This window comes from Globicephala melas, chromosome 4, assembly GCF_963455315.2.
Source record: "Globicephala melas chromosome 4, mGloMel1.2, whole genome shotgun sequence".
Classification (NCBI taxonomy): domain Eukaryota; kingdom Metazoa; phylum Chordata; class Mammalia; order Artiodactyla; family Delphinidae; genus Globicephala; species Globicephala melas.
The window spans coordinates 1009471-1032375 of NC_083317.1; the positions used below are offsets into that span (position 1 = coordinate 1009471).

The window sequence follows — 22905 nt, forward strand, 5'->3', positions numbered from 1 at the left end:
GGACCCCCGAGACCTAGCACGGAGCCCCGCTCTTGAGCCGTCTGAGAGGCCATGACCTCTACTCAGAGGAGCCACCGCCTGGGGGATGTGACCCCTACTTAGGGAGACTGGAGTATCCTGGGCCCCCTCCCGCCTGCCCCCCTCCTTCCTCCTCCCCCCGCAGCCTGAAGGGTCTGTCCCCGTGCCCAGCCCTCTGGACAAGGGCAGACAGACAAGGACTCCGAGGAGCCCCTCGCCTGGGGAGGGTGACGAGCACGGTCTGCACCCCCTTCCCCGGCTGCACCCCTGCCCACCGGTTCCCCCGAGATGGTCGTGGGAAGAAGGGACGCTCCTTACCGTCCCGCGGGGAAGGGGCGTGCGGGCCTCCAGCTGGAAGAAAACAGGGGGTCACCCCGGGACCTCTGACCCAGCCAGCGCCACTCGCCCTGGCCGCCCCCCACACCAGGGAAGGCCGGCATGGCTGCGTCCCAGTGCCCCCCACCCGGTGCCCGGCACACAATAAGCATATCTGTTAGTTTAAAAACAGAGTCACTTCTCTGTGAACCTAAAACTGCCATAGAGCAGCTTCTAATAAAAGAGAGAAGTGGAGGGAAGCGGGTGAGGATGGAGGACGGCTGGCAGCATGTCCACGGGCCCCGCCCGACTGGTCCCTGCCGCTCGCCAGGCGCCGGGGCCCCCTGCAACGCAGGTCCTCTGCCTCCCGTCTTGTGTGTACCCTTCACCCCAAAAGCAAAGTGGTAAGTCCCCCCACCACGTGCAGGGATCGCCCTGTTCAGAACTCACCAGAACCTTCCGGAACCCGTTTCGGACCCGGACGTACAGCTCCTCTCTGTCGGCCACGTAGATGAGCCAGCCCTCCGGCACGTCGTGCACCTGGTCCAGCAGCGTCTGGTACGTGGCCCAGACCCTCACCTGCTAGAAGCCCAGCCCAGTGGGGTCCCCTGTGCACAGGGGGCCTCTGGGCTCATGGGGAGGGTTGGGGGCTGCGACAGTCTGAAGACCTACGTGGCCGCCTCCTTGCCAGACTGGCCCCATGAGCGCCACGGGGAGACCTCAGCCCCCGAGTGCCTGGGCCACTGCAGCCTCTGCACAGCAGACCCGCCCTCAGGGACCTTCTCAACGCCCCTCCTTCGTCCTCCTCCCCTGCCCATCTCAGACCCCAGCCACGCCTGGGTCCCCCACTTCTGCTTTGGAAACCTCGTCTCAGGGCTCTTGGCGCTGGGGTGCCCACCCACATGCCTCCAAAGGGAAGGGCAGCTGGGCAGTGAGGGTCCGGCAGGTCAGGAACAGGGTGGCGCTTACCCCTGAGGAGGTGCCCATGGATCCGGGCGGTCCTGGGGGCCCAGGTGGGCCTGGGGGGCCAGGAACACTGATAGCTACAAGAGAGAAACCAGAGGTGGGAACAGTGGCCCTTCCTGGATGAGGCTGGAGCCCAGGGCCCACTCTCCACCCGACTTACTCTGCCTGTAAGGGCCAGGAAAGGATGGGGGTCCCGGGGGCCCTGGAGGTCCAGGGGGCCCGGGAGGCCCCTGGCGTCCCTCGTAGCCGATGCCAGGGGGTCCCTGAGGTCCAGGAGGGCCAGGCTGGCCCTGGATGCTCTCTCCCTTGGGCCCCTAATGTGGAAGACAAAACACGGGGCGCTGTCACCTACGTCCCCAGGCTGGGGACAAGCAAGCTTGAAGGTCCTGGCTGCATTGGCCACGAGCCCCTGCAGGGAGCACGGCCCCCAGGCCCCCGTCCCCCCACCGCCCACGCGGGGCCTGGGAAACCCAGCCTTCCCACCCCGTGTGTCCCGCACTGGGACGGGGCCCTGGGACGTAGACAAGGACAGCCACCCACAGAGGTGCAGCCCGGAGGGCCCCCAGCCCTCCTCCACTCCTAGATGGAAGCTGGGGCCCACGGTCCCCAGACGCTTTCAGGACAGAAGGTCTCCCCGAGGGCATTTGGTGGAGAACAGTGGCAGCAAGAGAAAGGAGGATCGGATGCCCAATCCGGGACAGCAGCCACTACGCACCCACCAGGCTCCCCTCGTGGGTGGCCCGCAATCGGGCAAGGAACCGGGAGGGGCTGCTCGGGGCCCAGGCCGCAGGGGGGACCTGCCCTCGGCCCCAGGCCCCAGGGACCCCGGGGACGCACGCTCCGGTACAGGACGGGCCTGGGCCCGTGTGTGGCACCCACAGGCGGCTGGGGCCAGACTCACCGGAATCCCCGGGTAGCCTGGCGGGCCGGGGGGGCCAGGCACGCTGGAGCCGAAGAACCCGCCGCCCCCGGGCTCGCCCCTTTCTCCTTTCTGCCCGGCGGCCCCTTGGTCACCCTTCTCCCCCTGTGGATGGAAAAGCTTGTCGGGACAGCCCCGTTCCCAAGGCCGCGCGGGGAGGGGCGGGCGCCGACCCCCAGAGGCCCACGGTGAAGCCTCTGCGGCCCAGGCCTGGCCAGCCCGACAGGACGGGGCTCGGCCTCCCAGCTTCCCACTGCGCCAACCGAATTCCCGAAAAATGGAGCCAGGGGTGCGCGTGCCGGGTGGTGCTCTCTGGGGCCCCGTGTGGGGGGCAGCGTGAGGACCAGGGGTCACCCACCTTCATCTCAGCGCCCAAGTGAAGGAGGTCCAACGGGAACTGCCCTACGGGGGGGAGAGTTTGGGGGGGTCCAGTGAGGTGCTGTCTTCCTGCCTGGTCCACCCGTCCCCCCGCCCTCGACTTTCCCTAAGTCTCCTCTGTCTCTAATTTCTGTGTTTCTGTGGAGAGATCCCCTGCGTGTTCTGTTACACTTATTCCCAATCACTTGATTTTTTTGGTGTTTTTGTTCACGGTGCCTTTTTCCCTTCAGTTTTTATCACTGACACACAGCACTGCAGACGGTCAAGGGGGGCCGCTAAACGACGACTTACCGTTCGCTGGGAAATGACCGCCATAGGGCGTTGAGTTAACAGCCACCACCTCACAGAGACACACACACAAAGGAAAAAACACGCTTTTCCCTCGTGACGAGGGCTTTTCTCTCTTCGCACCTTCAAGTACACTGGGCAGGGGTGTTGGCCATAGCCGCGTGCCCCCGGATGCTGTGTCCTGGAACTGGACGTTGGTACCTTCGACCCCCTTCACTCCCCACCCTGCATCCCACCTCTGGCAACCCACCTGATCTTTTTCTAAATGGAGCCTTTTGAAGGTTTCATTTAGTCTATGACTGGCCAGCGATTGCTGGGAACTGCCCCTGTGACTTTGGTAAATTCACTCATTAATTGACGCTTTATCTGCGCGTCGCTTTGGTTGTTGGCATTCACAAAGGTGTCCTCGTGAGAACAGCGGGTTTATTTCCTCCTGCGCTTGTCTCTTCCTGCCCCCGCACCCTGGCCGGGCCCCGCGCCGGCGACGACCGGCCACCCCCCGTGGCCCCGACCCGCCACTGCGGAGGGTGGGGAGAGGGTGCCCGCTCTTTCCAGAGCACGGGGGCACCATCTTCAACGTCTCCTGCTGTCTCTTTCCCTCATCAGTCCCTCGAGGGCAGTAGTATTAGTCTTTTCAAAGAACTAACATCTGACTTCTTAGCTGTCACGATGCTTCCTCTTATGTACATTTTTTTTTTCCATTCACTGCATCTCCCATCTGTTTTCTGGGAGTTAATCTATTTGTTTTCTAACTTCCTGGGCTGCATGCTTGAAGCGCAGGCTACTTAAGGCTGTGACCTTGTAGACAAGGAGCTGACAAGACCCTCACTCCTGGCTGGGAAAGCGACCTTGGCTCACCCTTCTCCTGTGGCCTTTCCCCTGGAAGCCTGATACAGGTGGGGGTCAGACCCCCAGGGTGAAGTGATGCCTGCTGAGTGAACCGTGGGCCTGGGGGGCTGGGGGAGCCCCAGATCTGGGCTCCGCCACGGCTGCTCCGGGAAACCCACGCCCGCCCAGGGCCACGAGGCTCACGTTCACGGCCGGAGCTCCTGTCCTGGGTCCCTCCTCAGAGCGGGGTGACCCCACTGCCACCGCGGGCCACGGCGTGAGGGCCGAGAATCCCAACCCCGGCCCTGGCTGCACGCTTGCCCCTCAGACACATCCTTGTCCTTCAGCTCCAGGGTTTCCAGTTCTCACCGTGGCCTCTCCTCCCCGCAGGTGCCCTGCCCGGTTGTGTCTTTGATGCTCCCTCGGGGGGAGACAGGCCTGAGGGACTTGCTGTGTGCCCGGCGTGGGCCTGTGGCCTCCCATGTTGGTGCTGGGACTGGGGGCCAGGTTGTCACCTGCTGTTCAGACCTTCCACCTCCCAACTGACCCGGTCTTTCTTTGCTTTTCACTTCTTGAAGTTATGTTGCTGCTGGCGTAGAAATTTAGAATCGCTGTGCTTTCCTGCCGGGTTTACCCCATTATCATTATGGAGTTTAAATAAATTTGGCAGTACTTCCTGCTTTAAAATACACTTGTCTGACTTCTCACGAGCACACACACACGGCTCCCTTCTCACCAGACTCCCACCCCCTTCCCCCTCAGCTCAGCTCTCACATCCTTACACTTGGGGGTGCCTCTTGTAAGCAGCACAGCTCCGTCTTTAGACAGGAGAGTGGACCCGCTCACTGAACATACGCGCCAACGGCTCTGAGTTTAATCAGCTTCACTCCCTGTTTCCTGTTCCTCCACGTGTCCCGAGTTCCTCTTCTCCTTTCCTGCCGTCTTCGGGTCGGGTTTTTTCTCCCTTCCTGCTCGGTTATCAGGGACACGTTCCCTCCTGTTCTTGGCTGGACCCTGAGGTGACAGGTGCGTCCTTCACCTGGGTCTGATGTAACATCCTCGGGGCCAGGCTGGGTCTCGGGGATGCGACCCCTCTGCGGCGGGGCCGAGCGGGGACGCGGGTCTCACTGGCCCTCCTGCTCTACCTCCGTCCCCGTGTCACCAGCACCACCTCCTTCTCCCCAGCGGCCCTCGCGGTCCCCACTGAGGCTCGTGTCCTGAGAGGCCTGGCTGCCCACGTGCTCTTCCTGCAGAAGATGGATGTCTACCGGATGCAAAATTCTAGGTGAGCGGTTACTTTCTTCCGACCTCTGGGACCCTGTATGGTCTCTGGCTCCTCTCATCCCCGTGAGGAATCAGCTCGTGTTGACCCTTCGCGCGAAGGGCTCCTTGAACCTTTCCCGGTTTGGAAGCTCGGCCGTGACGCCTTCAAATGCTCTTCTGCCCCAGCCCCACCGCGTGTCCTCACCCGCACGCGTCTGACCTCCCTCGGCGTGTCCCGCAGACTCCGGCTGACCCCTCCCCCCCTCGGCTGTGTCCCGTCCGCCTGAAGTCGCACAGAATCCTGCGGGTTTTCAGCCCCAGAATTAAACCCGACTCTGGCCCTTGGGCTCCAGCTCTGTGCCGCCATCGCCTCTTCTCTACGTCTGGGCATCATCGTCGCGGCCAAGGCCAAGCCTGGACTCCTGTCAGTGCTGGCTGGTCGCTTGCCCGCTTGGGAATCCCAGGCCCTCAACGAGCTCACCTTCCTCAAGGGGAGGGTTTGCCTCTGCTTCCGGCAGCTCGCAGGAGAACCCCGAGCTTACGCAGACGCTGGCAGTGCCCGGGGGGCCGTCTCGCCTGGCTTCTGCCTGGCCCGCGCCCGGCATCACACTTGTTCTCCTGCTTCATCGGCTGCAGAAGCGGGATTCGGGGGGGGGGGGGGTTCTCGCTGTCCCAGGGGACAACCGAGGTGCTGGGAGTTCACCCCCTGGATAAGCCGGGCCGATGAGGCCCCCGCGATGCGCTGGGGGTGCCGGGTCTCCCCTGGGAGGTGCACACTGGGGCCCAGCCCTGCTCCTCAGCGAGTGGGGGGCTGGGACATCCTGCCTGGCCACCGCCTCAGGCCCCTGTCCTTTCAGCCCCCAGCCCTGCCCCGAGACCGCGGGGCCAGCCAGGCGTCCCGTCAGAGCCCCCTGAGCCCCGAGGGCCTCCTTCCTCCGGGAGCCGGGTGGGCGGGTGACCACACACAGCCCAAGGTCCCCAGAGCACTCTCACCTGGTGGCCCGGGTGGGCCCACTTCTCCTTTGTCACCCTTCGGTCCAGAAGGCCCCTGGTGCCCTGGAGGAACAGAGACCCCAGTGCCTGTTACTAACGATGTGACAGAGGCCCTGGGACAGGCCCTCCTGCCCACGCATGGCCCGACCCTGGTGAGCACTGTGTGCACTGCAGGCCTGGACCCGGGAGGGGGCAGCGTGTGAGCCCAGGGACAGTCAGAGCAGGAGCTCGTGACCCGCGGAAGTGCCCAGTGGTCGCGCCCCAGGGGCTGCAGCCTCTGCTCCCAGAGGCCACACCACTCCTGCAGGGAGGGGCTCGAACAGACAGCAGGCTTGGACGGCCGGTGGGTGGCCGCTCGGTGTTCACTCCCATCCACGGCCGGCCCGCCTGGAAGGCTGTGCTGGGAGGACCCAGGAGCCCAGCAAAGGGGGCCGTGATCAACCGGGACTGGGGGGCCTGGATCATCCAGCACCCCCGTGAGGGCCGCCCACACCCTGCTCTGAGCTGCGGCTGGAAGGGTGACCTGCCCTCCCTGAGGCCCCAGGACCCTTACCTGGCAGTCCCGGGGGTCCAGGGCGGCCAGACTCCACAAACGCCTGCAAAGAACAAGCCAAAGATGGCCGTTGAGGGAGACGCTCCGGAAACTGAGGCCACCACCCACCCAAGGGTCTGCGAGGCCACACCCCCAAGCACCCCTGCCCCCCAAGACAGAGAAGCAGGGAGGGGGAGGGAGAGGACACAGGATTTGGAGTTGGGAGCCCCGGTCACGACATGACTGCCCCACGTGGTCACTTCGCGTCACTGAGTCTTGTGAGGTAGGGGGCGTTCACCCCCCAGGACCCCAGGGCTCGCGTTCAGGAGCCCAGATCCGGAGAGCCCTCCCTCGACCTCACTTCCCCTGGGGGCTTGTCTTCTAACCAACGGCCCACCAGGTGCGGCCTACAAGGCAGGTGGGCCTGGGTCCCACCACCGCGCCCCTCCCAGAAGCCCCCCCGCCAGGGGCTCGGAGGCCGTGGCTCCGGCTGCCCTGCCTGGGGTTCAGCCCTCCCGGGTCAGCGGAGGGAAAAGGAAGCCAGTGCAGGGAAGAGCGTGAGGATGCAGTGGGAAGAGCAGGTGTCGCGGTGACTTACGTTGCTGTCATAGACAGGAGTCCCGGGAGGGCCTGGGGGCCCTGGGGGCCCAGGTGGGCCGGGCGGACCCTGCGTGGGGGGGAGAGAAAGCCTGGTCGGTCCACACTGGACGTCGACACTGGCCAGGACAGCAGATGTGGGCAGGAACGTCTCTGAGAATCACGGTGAAGTCAGAAAACATCAAATGGAGAAGGCGTCCAGTTTACTCTGTGGTCGTGGGTTCCGAGGACAGAGCTGTCCCCTTCCCGTTCCCAGAGCCTGCTCAAATCCTCCCACGGAGACGTGCGGGCGGCCGTCTGGGCTGGACACGACCTCGGACACGGCTCGTGTGGTTGCTAACTGTCAGCTGGATGAAGGTCAGTTCCGTTCATTCACCCGCTCACAGAAAAAGGACAAGCGGCCGATTCAGGTAGTGTCAGAAGAGCCTGGTCTGAAAGCAACGGCTCACTCGCCAAAGGGCTGGCCTGAGTGATGAAGGTGCCTGGGGACAGGGTCCCGGGACCTCACGGGCACCTGCTCTCGGGCCCCTGGGCCCCTTCGCCCCTACCCTGCGGCCAAGGAGACAGGGCTGGCAGCGGAACAGAGGCGAAGCTCAGGCCCACGAAGAAGCCGGACGCGCTGGACGCCTGACCAGGGCGCGCGCACAGCGGCTGGCGCTCCGCCTCTACAACTCAGAACCGCGGGGGGAATTCGAGAGCCCCCCGTCCTGCTCGACGGAAGTGGCCCGGCCCACCTCCATCTCAGAACTCTGCAAGACGCCGCCTCGTGTTCTGAGATCTCATGAAACCACTGCAAGGAGGAGGGAGCCCGAACGAAGACACGCGGTGACGGAAAACCCGGAAGAGCCGCGGCCTGAGCCACTGACTCAGGGCCCGGCGTCGCTCGGCCAGGCCGGGTGGGAGGGGCTCCAGGAGAAAAGGCACCGGGTGCAGCCGGCGGGCCCACTGGGTGCCCAGCGGGGTCAGAGGCGAGTCCTGCATCTCGACGGTACCGTTTCAGGTACAGGTGATGACAGGGCCTCACCCGGGGACTTCACTGAACCCTCGGCTCCCGAGGCGGCAGTAACTGCAGCGTGAAGGCGGTCGGAGCGAGAGCCCACGGGCCAGAGGTGCCCACCCCAGAGCCCACGCGGCCTACAGGCCCTTCTGAGAAAACCACGCCGGGGCACCGTCCGGGGGCCTTGGCGCGTGTGTGTGCGTGTGCGCGCACACGTGTGTTCGTGTGCACGGGGGTCTGCGTGTCCGAGGGCCACGAGGCTGCTCAGAAGCCTCCCACAGGTGAGCTCTGGGACCCGAGCCACTGCGGCCAGGCCTCCCACCCCCGCCTGCCCCACGGAACACTCACCCTCGCGCTGAATCCCACGCTGGCGTCTCCCGGCTCCCCCTTCTCCCCTTTCAGTCCATTCATCCCGGGGCGCCCCTGGGGCAGAGCACAGTGGGTGGCCACTGTGAGGGCTGGCCCAGCTGCTCTTGTCCCCACCCAGGGCCTCCTCGGGGTGCCCATCCCTCTGCGGCCCAAGCTGCCCGCGAGCGGGGTTGGAGAGAGCCACGCTCTGGCAGGGGCTCCCCAGGAGGAGGACAGTGGAGAGACTGCAGCCCACTCCCCTCCGGACCCATCATCCACACCCGGCACGAGACCCAGGGACTCACCGGCCGTCCAGGGAAGCCAATCTCTCCCTTGTGCCCGGGCCGCCCGTAGGGACCCTGTTGGGGGGGCCAGGTTTTAGGTGAGCCGTGACCGGCCCACTGCCCCGCGCTCTCCCTCCCGACCCCTGCCCCCGCATTCAGAGGTGCAGCTGGGATAGAAGCTCGGCTGCCACGCCTGCCCAGCAGCCAGGTAGGAGACGGTGCTCTCCGCACACGCGCACGTGCACCGCGGGCAAGCCTGGGCCTACTCACCGGGGGTCCTCGGAAGCCAGGCTCACCCTGAACAGAAAACCAGAAGGTACCGTGAGGTGGCCGTAGGTCACGCCCCCCGCCCCCGAGGGGTCCCCGTGCCCATCTGGATGCCCCTGGCGGCGCCCGAGGCACTGACAACACCCAGGAAGAAAAGGAAGCAGCAACAGGGAGAAAGCTCTGATGGGGTTTTGTGTCCCGGGGCCCAGCCTGGGGGCCCCGAGACCCAGGGGGTCGGCCCCACAGCGCCCGGGCTGGAGGGGTCTGTGGGCCCCGACCTCAGCTGTGACACACGGCGGGGCTGGCAGAGTTCTCTCTGCCCTGCGGTCCCTCGGCCCGTCCGCCGACAATCCTGGGGGCCTTTGGGGACCCCCTGCAGGCCTGTCCCCAACAGCCTCCTGATCCAGACCCAGCTCTCCCCAGGGCTGGGGGGCAGGGGACCCGGGGCACAGGCCCCCGTGGAGCCCATTCCCAAGCCCAGCCATGCTGGGCCCCCTCCCGAGGAAGGCAGGCCAGGATCCCGCCCCCAGAGGCAGTGCCCCCAGAGGGCCAGTCAGGCACCACAGGGGTGCAGCTCCCACCGGCGAGGCCCAGGCCGGGGCCCCCAAGAGCCCCCGGCTCCTCTGCAGTGTGGGCTCCGCTGCCGGGCAGAGGAGAACGAGGGGCCGGCCAGGCCGAGGCTGATCCGAGCTGCAGGCCCCGAGGGGCCCCGAGGTGGTGGGAGGGGAACAGACGGACGGGCGAGGGGCCCAGGCTGCGGAAGCTTCCAGAGCCCATCAGCAGAGGCTCCCACGCACGGGCAGGAGCTGCCCCTCTCAGGAGGACAAACCCCTCTATGCCGTCTCCACGGCCCCCAGGCCCCGCTGCCCGGCCAGGCAGGACGGAGGGTGCCAGCTGGGCCCAGACGCCCCCTCACCTTGGCTCCTTTCTGGGCGGAGGTCAGCGCTCTGCCGTCAGGGCTGAAGACCATGCCCGGCTCACCCTTCTCGCCCTGGAACAGGGGGGCGGGTAAGGGAGGCCGGTTCCGCAAGAGCAGGCCTGGCGCCCCCCCCCCCCCCGGCCCTGCAGTGAACCGCCCTCGGCACCGACGCGACAGACCAGGACGCAGAGCCGTGAGCGGGGCCTCTGGCAGGTCCAGGGAAAAGACCAGAGGGGCGTCCGCCCCAAGTTCCCGGGCACGGCGCCCCTCCCCCCGAGCGGTCACCCGGTGACCCTGGACGGCCCCTCACCTTGGGTCCCGGGAGGCCCTGCTGGCCTCTGGAGCCCAGGTCTCCCTTTGGCCCGGCTGGTCCCTGCAGGAGACACAGAGCGCTGCCCGGAAGGCCCCTGCCTCAGGGCCGTGGCCCCCCCGCCCCGTCCTAGACGCCCGCCCAACACCCCTGTCCGGATAGGGGCTCCGGCTCCGGTTCCTCGGCCTCACGGGGGCCCACCCGGCCTCCTGCCTGCGAAGCAGAGGCCCCGCGCCCGCTGGGGAGGTACTCACGGGGAGGCCTGCGAGCCCCACCCGGCCCTGTGGAGAGAGAGACAGCGACGGTCAGGACCTGCCGCGGGGAGGTGCACGGCGCCCAGCCCGTCCCGGGGCCGCACGTACCTCGGGGCCCGGCACGCTCGCCAGCGCTCTCTGTGCACGAGTCAGCAGAGCCAGGGTCCCGGAGGAGGAAGGAAAAGGACCACGTTTACCATGAACACTCAACTCCCGTGACACTACCCACACAAGACCCACAAAGAACACCAGGCAGTCAACGTGAAAGACATCGTCGCGGCTTTGGCATCAAGGTCCCTGAGACGAGAAATGACGCACCCCCGGGAGTCCGCTCCCGCGCCACAGAACCAGCCCGGGACCCTGGGACCAGGTGGCAGTGCCCCCCACTCCCCTGGGTGCTGCGCACGGGGGCCGGAGGGGGCCTGTCACAGCTAGCGCGGGTGACATGCGAGCAAACAGCACGACCAAAGGGCAGCTCTGGAAGGGCCACAGCTTCGATGCCAAGAAGCCCCATGGAACCAACAGACTGGGCCCCCCGTGTCTCTGGAGATCGCCCTGCAGGCGGAGGGCTGGGGACCTGGGGCAGAGCATGTGTCCACCCATGCAGGGTTCTTACGTCCTGCTCCGACACGTAGACGACAGGCCCTGGGGGTCCGGGGGGTCCCGGGAGGCCTGGCTGCCCCACTCCGTCCTTCCCTGGGTCGCCCTGGAAGAGAGTTTCCCCTGGGGTTGAACTGCAGCCCAGCCCGGCTTCTGGTGGGGGCTTCTGGTGCCCACGGGGTGTGAGGAGACGCCTGAGGGCTGAGCACAGTGGCCCACAAGCCCCCACCCCAGGCAGGGCAGGCTCTGAGCCCGGATCCCGCCCAAGTCTCTGCACCACGTGGGCGGGCACGGGGCAGAGAGCGGCACCCCCGGCCCTGCCGTGCACCCCCGGCCCTGCCGTGCACCTGCCACCCGTCCACGGACACCCGCAAACTCACTTTCTCTCCCTGGGGCCCTTTTTCTCCTTTTGGTCCCTGTGGAGACAAGAAGGAAATCGTTCATCATAAACAGCACACGAGCGCCGCTTCCTGGAGACCCCAGGCCCCCGGGACTGGCCCTGAGTGAAGATGTGGTTTCCCTACATTGACCAAATGGGGCCTGGAGGGTGGGGGGTCAGCCACGCAGGAAACCCCCCAAGGCACCCTGGACCGCTGGCTCACGTCCCACGGAGCTGGGGTCTCCGGGCCCTGTGGGGACCCTGAGATACACACTGGGCACCAGCTCTCACCCAGGCGTAGCTACTTTGGGGCTATCAGCCGCAGCAGCCCCAGGTGGCCACTCACCTGGAGCCCGGCTGCACCCTCCCTGCCAGGAAGGCCGGGGAACCCAGGAGCTCCGTCTGCTCCGGCCTCTCCCTGCAGTGGACATAAGGAGAGCACGTGCGTCAGCCGCGGCACCCGGGGGCCACGGTGACCCGGAGCTGGCCAGGCGGGGCTTTCCGCTGGCCACCAGCTCACACCCGATTCAGCCTGGTCTGTTGACCAGGTTGAGGGAGATTCAACCTGCTCGGCCTCCTGGGGAGCGCCGTGGGGCAGAGGCGGGGGCAGGGGGCAGAGGACTCTGCTGCGGAGCCGGGAGGGAAGGGAAGCTGTCCTGTGGGCAAACCCGGGGGGGCCCGCGGGGGCCAGGGGGCCAGTGGGAGAAGGACGCTGGGCCTGGCGTGGACTCACCCGTTTCCTGAGGCCCCAGGCAATGGGCACCAGCCAGGCTCCTGGTCTCAGCCTGGGGCCCCCGCCCTGCACCCCAGGCCAGGGCCGCTAACGACTCTGCATTTCCTGAGCCCGAGGTGCTGTTCTTACCTTGGTCCCTGGTGGCCCCGCGACTCCAGGATCCCCCTAAAGTGGACAAAGCGTTCTGTGGGGCCGCGAGCGCTGGCCAGGCCCCCAGGCAGCGCCCACCCCTCCTCAGGTCACCAGGTGGTCCCCACGCCGCACCCCGCAGCTCAGAGCTGAGGGCCCCGGGCCCTGCGCCCACCCACGCGCTGAGCGCACGTGGCCTGCACTGTCCTGGAAGCCAGGCCACCACTTCCCGCAGAAGCAGGAGCACGCAGGTGACTTCACCTTGAACGGTTCAAGGAAGCTAAGAAGTGCGTCCTAAAGAAGCCACCTTTCCAACTGTCCCAAAGGTTTGCGCATCAGAGCAGAGCGCTCCAGGAGGCGGGGTGGCGCAGCTGGCCGCGGGGGACCCCCGCACTCCCGGACCACGTGGGGCCCTCGCCACGCCACCCACCCCCGGGAAGGGTGGGAGCTGCTGTCCCCCAGGGGCGGGGAGCGGGCAGGGCCGAGCAGGGAGGCGGGGCCAGCGGCGGGAGAGAAGCACGCAGGTTCTGCCGGGCGCCAGCCACGGCACCCCAGGCTGGGGGCTCCTTCCCTGAGCCCCTCGCTCTCCCCAAGTCCGCACACGCCTGGCACATGTGGAGCCAGAGATCTCGACTCACGGGGTTAGAAAGATGGGACGGCACCACCCCCTGAACCGAGCTCTGGGGACCACCTCCCCGTTAGGCTTTTCTGTGTTTTGCAAATTTCCCACGAGGAACTCGGGGCCACTGAGCAGTAGCTCCTGGCGGGGAGGGGGTGAGCGGCGGGCGCCCCGGACTAACACATCTCTCACTGACCTGGACTCCAGGCGGGCCAGGTGGTCCCTGTGGGGGGCAGAGAAGGAAGAGGGCCGGGTCAGTGCTCTTCCCGCCCCTCGGGGGACAGCCTTTCCCCGCAAAAAAATGAGCCCCTCTTATAAAACACGGAAGAAAAGGGCGTTTGTGTCACCAGGGGCCCGCACACCCCGGAACCCCACCAGTGGTGGCCTGTCCTCAGCAACACATGGCGTCCCACAGATGGTTCACAAGCCGGAAGCGGGGAGGGCGTGAGAAGCCACCCCAACCCGAGGGTGTCCATCACCCTGAGGCCACGCAGCAGCCCACAGACCCCTCCAGGGGTGCAGCGGCACTGGAGCTGTGTCCTGAGCGAGAGGAGGGGACCCTGCCCTGCGCCCTCGCCCGGTCACCTTGTGCCGCGGCAGCCGACTGCTACTGCCCCACGCTAAGCCATGAAGGGAAAGGCGCTGAACGGAAAGGGGCAGAACCGCTCTATTCCACCAGTTACCTCCTGCCCAAGTGGAAATCCTCCTCGGTGGCGCTCAGAACAGGAGGCCCGTCCCACCCCCCTCTCGCCGGGCTGAGACTCCAGGGGCCAAGCTGGACACACTGGTTCGAGGTCCCCTAAGGACCCCCAGTGGGGTCTGTGTCGGCCCCACGGGCTCCTGGGGGAGGGAGCCCTCTCTCTGCCCGTCCCAGGCGTCCTGCCCCCGGGACGGCCCCTCGTGCGTCCGTCCGGTCTAAGCTCGGTTACCTCTGGACACTAGGAGCGCCAGCTGGACCTAATCCTGACCAGTGCACATGGCGATGTTACAACAAGGTGGGATTTCATAGGAATCCATCCATTTTTCACAGGAAAAGTGTCCCCATTTTTCTTTAACTAAAGTTCTGCTCAGGTCAAAACTGTGTAACTTCCCCAAAGTTAGGGCCATAAAGAGAGCTGGACTAGTATTTCCCAGGAAGACCTGTCTTCGGGGCCCATCCTGCCCCGTGGTCATTCAGCTCGACCCCCACACTGGAGACCAGTGGCCCCGAGGTGGACAGTGTCCTGGAGGCAGGTGGCTCGCTGGCTCTGCACGGCTGCTCCTGGGCCCACTGGAGGCCAGTCCCAGGGACCCCCCAGGCAGCCCCGCCCCCAAGCTGACCAGGCCCAGCTCTGGGGCAGTACCTGCGGCCCATTGGCACCTCGGGCTGTCGACCAGAAGGGGCCCCCGGAGCCTTCCATGTCGTCCTGGAGGAGAGCACACAGGGACGCCAGGGTCTGTGTGTCTCCTCATAGGAAGAGACCTGCCCCGGGCTGGGCAGGGATCCAAACGCCCGAGCGGGTGGCTTCTGAGGGTGGGGTTGCCTGTGGCAGGACCCCTGCTGGGCGGGTCATGGGGACGGCAGGGCCGACACGCGGGGCTGCCAGCGCCCCCCATTCAGCGCTCACATGTGGGGGCTCTGTCACCAGCCGGGAGGAGCCCAGGCAGGGGTGGCATCAGTCTGGCTGCTGCCCGGCAGTGCCGGTCAGCGTGGGTGCCCGAGGACGCCTGGGGCCGCAGAGCTGGGCTTTCTGGGGGCCAGGAGCAGCGGGTACTCACAAACCCTGCAGCGAGTCCTGGGCCTGGAGGCCCGGGGGGGCCCGGGGGCCCTGGTGGTCCTGCTGGTCCGGGGCGTCCTGCCAGGCCGTGCTCCCCAGGCGTGCCGATGGGGCCGGGGTCTCCCTTGCTTCCCTGCACAGGTGGGAGAGGTCATCACCCTCAGCCCTCGGGGTGTCCCTAAACCCCAGGCGCCACTGCACTGCCGGTGCACCTGTGTCTTCTCATGAACATTTTACATCTGAAGAGCCGGGGGGTGAACAACCAGCCAGGAGCTACGCAAACCCTAAGCACCTCTTTCTTCTGGCCTCACCAGACTTTATCCACTTAACAAGACCCCCAGGCGGGGGCCTGAGACGCTCCTTTCGGGAGGGGGGGGACTCGCTGGAGGAAGCAGGGCGGGGGCCCAGCACCCCACTGCCACAGGGATGAGGGAACCGTGAGAGCGTCCGTGCCTGGAGCCGGCCCAGGCATCTCCGTCAAGGCGCTCGAGAGCCCTCTCTCAGGCCTGAGTGGCCTTGGTAGCTGAGCGTCTAACTCTGGTGTCCAGGGTCTCCAACCACAAGTGGAGTCTGGCCTCACCTGTGCTGAATTTCACCCCCGGCGGCAGCCTTTTCCCTCACTGTAAACGTCACCAGCTTTCCTCGTTTATCCCTGAAGCCCGTGCCCGTGTGTGCGTGCCCGTGTTTACATACCCGAGTCTCTACTCTGAACCCCGTCCCTCCCTCCAGGCCCCTCCAGTCCCACTGTCATCCTCCCCCTTCTCCCCACGGGTTTTCCCGGCGGACGAGTCTGGAGCTGCACCACCACGGCGGCCTCCCCAGTGATGGGCCCTCCCTCCTGGGAAGGCTGCCAGTTTGGCTCCTGGAGGGGCTGGGGCGGCCTCCCCAGGACCAGGCCTGTGTGACGGTGCTAGGGACCCACTCGGACCCACTGGGGCCCCAGCAGCACCTGACCACCAGCAGCCCAACCCCCCGCTGCGGCCTCCGGGACCCCAGGGTTGCCTACGAGCACATCTGCTCACGTTTCGGGTGGAAACGGTCTCGCAGGACAGACGTGGTGCCTGCTGCCAGGGCGGTTCCCGGCCGGACCCCACGATCAGCGCCCGGGAGCTCGACCCCTCGGCCGCCATGCCCTCACCCCCACCCCCTCGGCTGGCGGGCCCATCCCGCCCAGGAAGAGCGGCGGCACTGGGGCTTTGTCTGTACCTTGGGTCCTGGGGCGCCCGCCTCGCCCTGCGGGAGAAGAGAACAGTTACTACACAATCGGACCAGGGTGCAGGCAGTGAGAGAGAGCAGACAGCGTCTCACTTGCTTTATCCCGGCCCATGAGGTCAAGTTTTCCCCTTGTACCAACTACCTCTAAAACGCCAAGCGTCTCCTCTTGGCCCTGGCGCACCCCTGGCTGTTCCCACCATCGCCCCTGTTTCAGATGGGGATGGAGGCTCAGCCGTGGAGGGGGCAGGGCTGACCTCGCTGACAGCAGCCCTCGCCCCCTGCGCCCCCGGAACCAGGAGGAGAGTCCTTTTAGCTCAACAGCTGCAGGGCGGCAAGCTCGGAACACAAACGGTTCCCTTAAAACTGGCCTCCTCTGCTGAGCCCAGAACAGCCAGGTTCTCGCTGAAAGATCACAGGGAAGTATCATCTCCAGGTGACTGTGTGCGCACCTCCCGTGGCCCATCCCTGAGAAACCACATGGAAACCACGGGCCCCGGTCACAGGTGTGTGCTGCCTTGAAAGTGTCTCCATTATCAATGCAACCAAAATGGAAACTAGAAATAAATTGCCCAAATCAAGTAAAGCGTCGAGACTCTTCAAAACCATTAGGCCAACTGTCATCACGGAGAAACAGCATCATGTAGTGAAGTCCTGGATTTTTACAGGGGCCCCAGCGGCCGGTTCTGAGCCAGCGTGGGAAGCCCAGGGTTCCCCGGCTGTCGGACCGAGAAGACGGCGGCTCCCTGTTGAGTTAAAGCCGTCACCGCCCTGCCCTGTGGCATTTCTCCTCTGTTGACCCGGGGCCACGCCACCCAAATACCCACATGCCGCCACGGCGCTAGGTCAGGTCCGCCCTGGATGCCGGGGGAGTGACTTACAAGGCTGCCTTTCTGGCCGGTCTGTCCTGGTTGCCCATCTTTTCCTGGAGGACCTGGGGGTCCCTGGGGAGGGAAGAGCAGAGCGTGAGGCCAGATGGAGAATGATTCGGGTTAGCAGAAGACCATCTGTGCATCCGGCACCCGAAACACTCCCGGGACATGGCCCAGAGTCCCACGGCTCACGGGAGACCCGCCCACGTGCACGGTCAAGGGCGTCGGACAGTTCTGTTCGGGTTATTATTTCTTCCTTCCCCCTTTTTAGTTTAATTTGAGTCGCCAATCAAATTAGAGAGGATGAGAAGGGCCGCCAGCCCCACGGGGCGGGGGTGGCCTCGTGTGCAGAGGTTGGGGCTGGTGGCCGGCCGTGGACTCTCAGTAAAGGGTCATCGCGCCTTCAGCAGGAAACCGCGTGGCCCACGGACTCTGTGTCCCGAGCACGATTCTGGGTGAAAACCAGGTGCACACCCGTGGTTCCTGGGACCCAACAGCGACACCTCCAGGCACCTGCCAGGCCACGGTGCGGTGTCCCCAGTGCCAGGAGGGGGGCCCACAGGGCCCAACGTGGGCCCCTCTCGGCCTCCCATCCCAGGCATCAGGGCCAACCCCGTCCCACGAGTCACCCCCGAGACGGCCTCTGCAAGGGCAGGGAGGTGAGCAGCTGTCACGTGGGCACCAGCGGCTCGGCAGCCGGAACCACGGGGCTGCCCACACAGGTCCCTCCCACCCGGGGGCCCAAAGACGGTGCCCGCCCGAAAGGTTTTGGGGGGGAGGACGGAGGTGGTGAGGGAGGCTTTCACCCAGACGGAGGAAGGCCCCACGTTCACTGTCCCCCCGACCCGGACGCGGACACGGGCAGATGAGGGGAGGCGGGCCTTACTGGGGTCCCAGGAAGCCCGGGGGGCCCATCCCGCCCAGGCACTCCGGGAAGGCCTGCGGGTCCGGGGACGTCCGAGCTGTTCATCCCGAAGCGGCCTGGCTCTCCGGGCAGGCCTGGGACGCCAGGGGGCCCAGGTGGGCCGGGGAAGCCTCGAGGGCCCTGGACACGGAAAACACAGAACGTCACTGCATGCAGCACCGGCCGAAGGATGCCCACTGCCCCCCACCCCGCCAGGCCTCGCCGCCGCCCAGCGGGCTCCGCTGGTGCTTGGGGACGTCAGGGCAGCGGCCACCCCGGCCAAGGGTCACTCACGCGGAGGCTCTCCAGGTCACCACCAAACCCGGACCCCTCCATGTCGATGAAGGTCTGAGGGGAGAGGCTGAGTCACCAGAAGCCCAGACGGCCCACCTGCGGTCAGCCGGCGAGGCCGCACCCCCGCGCCGAGCTCCCCCTCGAGCACCGGCCCTTGGCGCTAACTGTGCAGGACTGTCACAGTGACCTCGAGCCCCCCGACCCCCAAATGAAAACACCCGAGGCAGGGCAGGGACCAAGTGCCCGGGGCCTGCACACGCCCCCGGGAGGCCGGTTCCGGACCCGAGCAGTGTGGCGTCGGAAGCCGAGCACGATCAGAGGCCCCTTTGCTGGGACCTGGGTGGAAGAGGGAGGACTCACCAGCCTGTCAGGTCTGAAAGAGGGTCCGGGTGGCCCCGGAGGCCCTTGGGGTCCTGGGGGTCCCCTCGGCCCGACCCCAGGATCCCCCTGGGAACAGAAGACCCCTGTCACACCGGGGTTCACAGCCCCACCTCGGATCGCGCCCGCCCCATGCCCAGCCGGTTACCTCTCACCTTCTCGCCCTTGGGGCCCATGTCTCCCGGGGTTCCTGGGAAGCCCTGCGGCCCGGTGTCCCCCTGGAAGACAGAAGCCAGAAGGCTCGGTCAGGAGTAGGCCCTGTGCCCATCACCGGCCAAGCCACCACCGACATGCAGCTCTGTGCCTACGGAGATGGGGCTGTCCTGGGGGCCGCAGGGGGGCACCACCAACCTCGGAGATGCGAGGCTGCCACCAGGGAGCAGCGGCCTGCAGAGGTGACCTTGGTGTCCCGGGGACACCAGGCCGGAGGGTGGCACCCTGCCCGTCACGTGTGTGCGTGCTCGCGTGTGCTGCGGGGGCGCTGAGGACAGGAGTGCCTCCGTGGGTGCTGCCTGGGTGAATGGGTGGAGGCCGCGCGGCCGGACCAGCCCTCTATGTGTTTGAGCATCCGCACGCAGGGCGCGTCGACTCGAGGCCCCAGCGCACCCCGACCCAGGAGCTGGCTAATCCAGGCGCCGGACCCTGGATGCCACACGTGCACACACGCACCCCGCGCTGCAGAGGCTCCCCGCAACGACTGAGCCAAGCTCGGTCCTCAAGCGCAGAGGCCGATGAAGGACAGGCTGAGTCCGCAAGAAACGTCCCCACCGTCCTTCCTGACGTCCCCCCGGGCGTCTGCCGTGTCTCCGCTCAGTCCTGAGAGCCTCCCTCCCTGCCTTCCCGTCACCATTTGTGGGTCTGTCGTTTCCCAAATCTTTATTTAAACCCTCTTGTGTCATTTTATTCTGTTATTATCAATGAATAGCATTTGTTGATTTTTAAAAATCCAAACTGTCTTGAGGTAGAAGCTGTCTTATCCACCGTGACGGCTGGCGAGCCTGTGTTTCTCCTGCGAGCGTCTCTCTTCTTCTCTGCGTGCTGTGTCCCCGCTGCACCGCCCACCCCCAACTTCAGGCTGTTCCTCTCTCACCTCTAAGAATCTGGAAGCTTTACTTTCACTTCTTTCCTGGTAGCCTAAACGTCTCAATACACACGCATAACTCTATTTTTCTATCAACCGTTAGACTTATATTTTCTGAACAAAAGTTGCATTTTGAAAATGGCTTCATTTTGAAATCTCTTCAGTTTGTTGAGCTTAAAAACAGTCACTGGGTGGGAAAGAGGGGGAGCCTGGGGACTCATGCAAACGTCACAGATCACACAGGTTCTGAAAATAAGGCAACTTACAGGTTTCCCATCTTCGCCAGGATCACCCTGGAAAGTGGGAGAGAAACCATCAGTGACAGAAAATTACACCTGACCCCACCCCACGCTGAACATGGAAACGGACCCCTGTCCCCCCAGCCCCTCTGCTCCCACGAGAGGGTGGCTCTCGGCACGGGGCTGGAGAACCTTCCGTCCAGGGCACCGTGGCCACGTCCCTGCCCGTGGCCCTGGGCTGGCTCTGCCTGCCCCCTGGCCACCCGGCCACCCTCCCGCTGCACCCAGGGAAGGAAGCGGCCGTCCGGAGCCCCAGGACCCTGCTTCCCTCTCCCCTCTGGCCAAGCCCCCACCCCCCGCTGGACGAAACGGAGACAGTACTCACGGGCTCGCCATCCCTTCCGGGGGCGCCATCCTTACCCGGGGGCCCCGGGGGTCCCTGCGGCCCGGGAACGGGCTGTGCGTCGGGGCTCTGCACAGCCGGGCCTGCGGGACCCTGGGGACCGACCGGGCCGGGGGGACCCTGAGCGCCTGGTTCTCCTTTCTGCCCCTTCAGGCCTTGCTGGGGACGAAGAGGAGAGGGTACAGGCTGGGACGGGGGCACACACGCTCGCCTGCATCCTGGGCCGGGCCCGGGATCACACAGCAGGGGGGCACAGACAAGACAGGCGCAGGGGACAGGCAAGGGAACATGCTTGTGGACGCACACGGGGCCGGCATGTGGTGCCAGGACGCCCGGCGTCCCCTACACCCGCCCTTGTGCTCTGGCTGGGGAGCGTCCCCAGCTGTGGACACCCAGTGCTGCTGGCGCCCGTGGGTACAAGGGGGCACAGAGGACGGCCAGGAGCCCCAGAACTCTGTCAGGGTCCCCGGTGAGCAGAGCAGGGGCTCCGCCTGCTCTGGGGTCCCCGTGGTGACCTCACCTCTTTCAGGCCGCCCCCAGGGCTCCACTCGCCCCCGTCCCACGTGGCGACTGTGCTCAAGCTGGGGAGGGTCTGAGCTGTAGGAGGCAGAGGTGGCCGTCAGACCGTCCCCAGGCTGCCTCCTGCCTGGCGCTCAGTCCTGGCCGGGCCCTGAGCCCGGGCTCCAGCTCCGCCCCTGCACTCGCGTTTCCCCTCCCGTCTGAGGGTCTGCAGAATCCTCGCGACCCTTCCCCCCTGAGTGCCAGGCGGCGGCACCTGGGAGCGAGAGCCCCCGAGACTCTGGCTCACGTGTGGGAAGTGCAGCGCTGTTCTGTGCGGTGACCTAACCCAAGTCTCCCCTCGCGCCCAACCGCGTCCCTGTGGCTTCCCTGCGGGGGATGGTGACGGTGGCGGTTCCAGGACCTGTGGAGGGTCGGTCCACCCACCAAATCCGGCCAAAGCCAGCCTCAGCCCAAGCTACGGGCGGTTCCCACAGAGCTGGGAAAGCAACAAAACGGCACAGAGAAGAGTGCCTGCGGCATGGACGCTGGCCCCAGCACATCATCCTGCGCGTCCCCCCGCCCCCACCCCCGTCTGCGGGTTTTCCCTCCACTGGGTGCAAGATGGCGCCTCCCCTTTGTGATGGACAGGAATTTGGGGGTGGAGTTTGAGGCTGTTCCCCCGAAGCTTTCATCCAATAGCGTCAGCACCACCGAGTCAATTACAAAACGGGATTGAAGCCGCTTTCCAACGTCCCGCTTCCTGAGGGGTCTGTGCCCTTGTGAGGTCCTGATCTCACTCTGACAGTGCCGGGCGCTGAGCTTGGGGGCTGGACAGGACCTAAGTTTCCAGGGTCGCGCAGCTCTGGGAGACGTCCGTGCCCATTTCCAGAAGAATTCGGGGCCACAACCCCCCACGCCCACCTACAGCCGCCCCTGGGCTCGCCCTGCTCAGTGCGCGAGCCGGCGGTGCCTGCTGGGGGCACTGTGGCCTCGGCCAGCCCCACCCCACCCCCGCAGACCTGCCAAGTCACAGGTCAGCCACCAGAGGGCACCCCATCCTGCCCCGGGACACCTCCCAGGCCTCTTCCTGATGTAAGGCAAAATTAAAATTCCTGCCTCAGAAACATTTAAAACCGCAAAAATGTCGCTCAGAGAAAGCAAAGGCCTAAATAAGCCAGAGGAGACAGAGCCTGAGTCCGGGGTCGGAAGACTCAACATTAGCTGGACGCCCAGGCCGGTCCCCACGCTGACCCGCAGCGTCCAAACCCTGGCAGCCCTTCTCAGAGAAACTGACATACGGATCGAAAATTCACACGAGACTGCGAAGCACACAGAACGCCCAAGCAGCTTCGTCAAGGCAGCGCGAGGCTGGAGGCCGCACACCACCCGAGCCCAGGCTGATCGCAAAGCCAAGCGATCGGGACCGTGTGCGACGCTGTGAAGACGGTGGGACGGGCCGCAACGGAGCAGAGTCCAGACAGACCGGCACACGCACAGCTGCTCGGCAAAGGCCCCGGGCAACGCAGAGGCGCAGCGCGCTCCTTCCAATACACGTGCTGGAGCCACGTACGAGAACCACGTCCTGTGGATCGCAGGCCCGAGTGAAAGCCCAAGACTGGCTGGCTTCTCAGGCGTGACGCCAGCACCGAGACCCATGGAGGACAAACTGCTAACTCTAATTTCATCCAAGTTAAAACCTTGTGCTCTTCTAAGTCACTATTAACAAGATGCAAAGGTAAGCCGCAGACTGAGGGGATATCTGACAAAGGAGTCGTGTGCAGAAGATAAAAGCTCTCAGAAGTCGATAACAGGAAAACAAACGGCCCGTTAAAATTTGGGCGTGAGACTGGAACAGATTTTTATGAAAGAAGATATGGGAATAGCAACTGAAGGGAGATGTGGGCCCTGTGGCATGCAGCAACCTTCGTGGGCACCGGCACGCGGCCACGGGCAGCTGGGCACGAAGACACGGTCCACTTCCCAGGGTGGCCCGGGCCTCCGAGCCTGTGCACCCTCTGGGCCGCGCGTGGGGGGAGTCCCTGAGCCCACAAATGCTGCCCTACTTTGCAGAGGGCCTGAGCAGAGGCACCTCTGCACCTCTTCCCCGAAAACCAGCTCTCACATCCTCCTGGTGACCCCGCTGTCCCCAGGCGGGGAAGTAGCAGCACCCTTGGGACGGTCCCACAAATCCCTCAGGAGCAGCAGAAAGTGAGAAACAAAACACAGGAGAGACCACGTCCACGGAGCAGCTGAGGACCCGCAGCTGGGGCAGCGAGGGGGCGGGGCAGGCATGGGCCCTCCCCAGCAGGGCGTGCGTGTGACGGACGG

The 22905-nt window shown here is 65.6% G+C and overlaps 1 protein-coding gene across 4 annotated transcripts in view; it reads right to left on the minus strand.

The window, feature by feature from the left end:
* The window catches only part of COL18A1 (collagen type XVIII alpha 1 chain), a 97557-nt gene that overhangs the window by 4466 nt on the left and 70186 nt on the right, over positions 1 to 22905 (minus strand). For 2 of the 4 annotated variants that reach the window (XM_070045405.1, XM_060297685.2), the window contains 32 exons: positions 20597 to 20673; positions 20059 to 20235; positions 19701 to 19727; positions 18509 to 18571; positions 18336 to 18422; positions 17976 to 18029; positions 17664 to 17822; positions 16787 to 16849; positions 15900 to 15926; positions 14695 to 14826; positions 14280 to 14342; positions 13133 to 13159; positions 12318 to 12353; positions 11802 to 11873; positions 11457 to 11492; positions 11093 to 11182; positions 10585 to 10614; positions 10477 to 10503; positions 10223 to 10285; positions 9910 to 9984; positions 8997 to 9023; positions 8748 to 8801; positions 8443 to 8517; positions 7099 to 7167; positions 6522 to 6564; positions 5969 to 6031; positions 2577 to 2620; positions 2201 to 2323; positions 1460 to 1613; positions 1303 to 1376; positions 784 to 912; positions 337 to 369 (listed from right to left, as the gene is read on the minus strand). In XM_070045405.1, the coding sequence (XP_069901506.1) occupies positions 337 to 369; positions 784 to 912; positions 1303 to 1376; positions 1460 to 1613; positions 2201 to 2323; positions 2577 to 2620; positions 5969 to 6031; positions 6522 to 6564; positions 7099 to 7167; positions 8443 to 8517; positions 8748 to 8801; positions 8997 to 9023; positions 9910 to 9984; positions 10223 to 10285; positions 10477 to 10503; positions 10585 to 10614; positions 11093 to 11182; positions 11457 to 11492; positions 11802 to 11873; positions 12318 to 12353; positions 13133 to 13159; positions 14280 to 14342; positions 14695 to 14826; positions 15900 to 15926; positions 16787 to 16849; positions 17664 to 17822; positions 17976 to 18029; positions 18336 to 18422; positions 18509 to 18571; positions 19701 to 19727; positions 20059 to 20235; positions 20597 to 20673 (2273 nt within the window). Of the gene's footprint in view, positions 1 to 336; positions 370 to 783; positions 916 to 1302; positions 1377 to 1459; positions 1614 to 2200; positions 2324 to 2576; positions 2621 to 5968; positions 6032 to 6521; positions 6565 to 7098; positions 7168 to 8442; positions 8518 to 8747; positions 8802 to 8996; positions 9024 to 9909; positions 9985 to 10222; positions 10286 to 10476; positions 10504 to 10584; positions 10615 to 11092; positions 11183 to 11456; positions 11493 to 11801; positions 11874 to 12317; positions 12354 to 13132; positions 13160 to 14279; positions 14343 to 14694; positions 14827 to 15899; positions 15927 to 16786; positions 16850 to 17663; positions 17823 to 17975; positions 18030 to 18335; positions 18423 to 18508; positions 18572 to 19700; positions 19728 to 20058; positions 20236 to 20596; positions 20674 to 22905 lie in introns of all 4 variants that reach the window. The other 2 variants (XM_030835623.3, XM_060297686.2) reach the window with 1 other exon arrangement.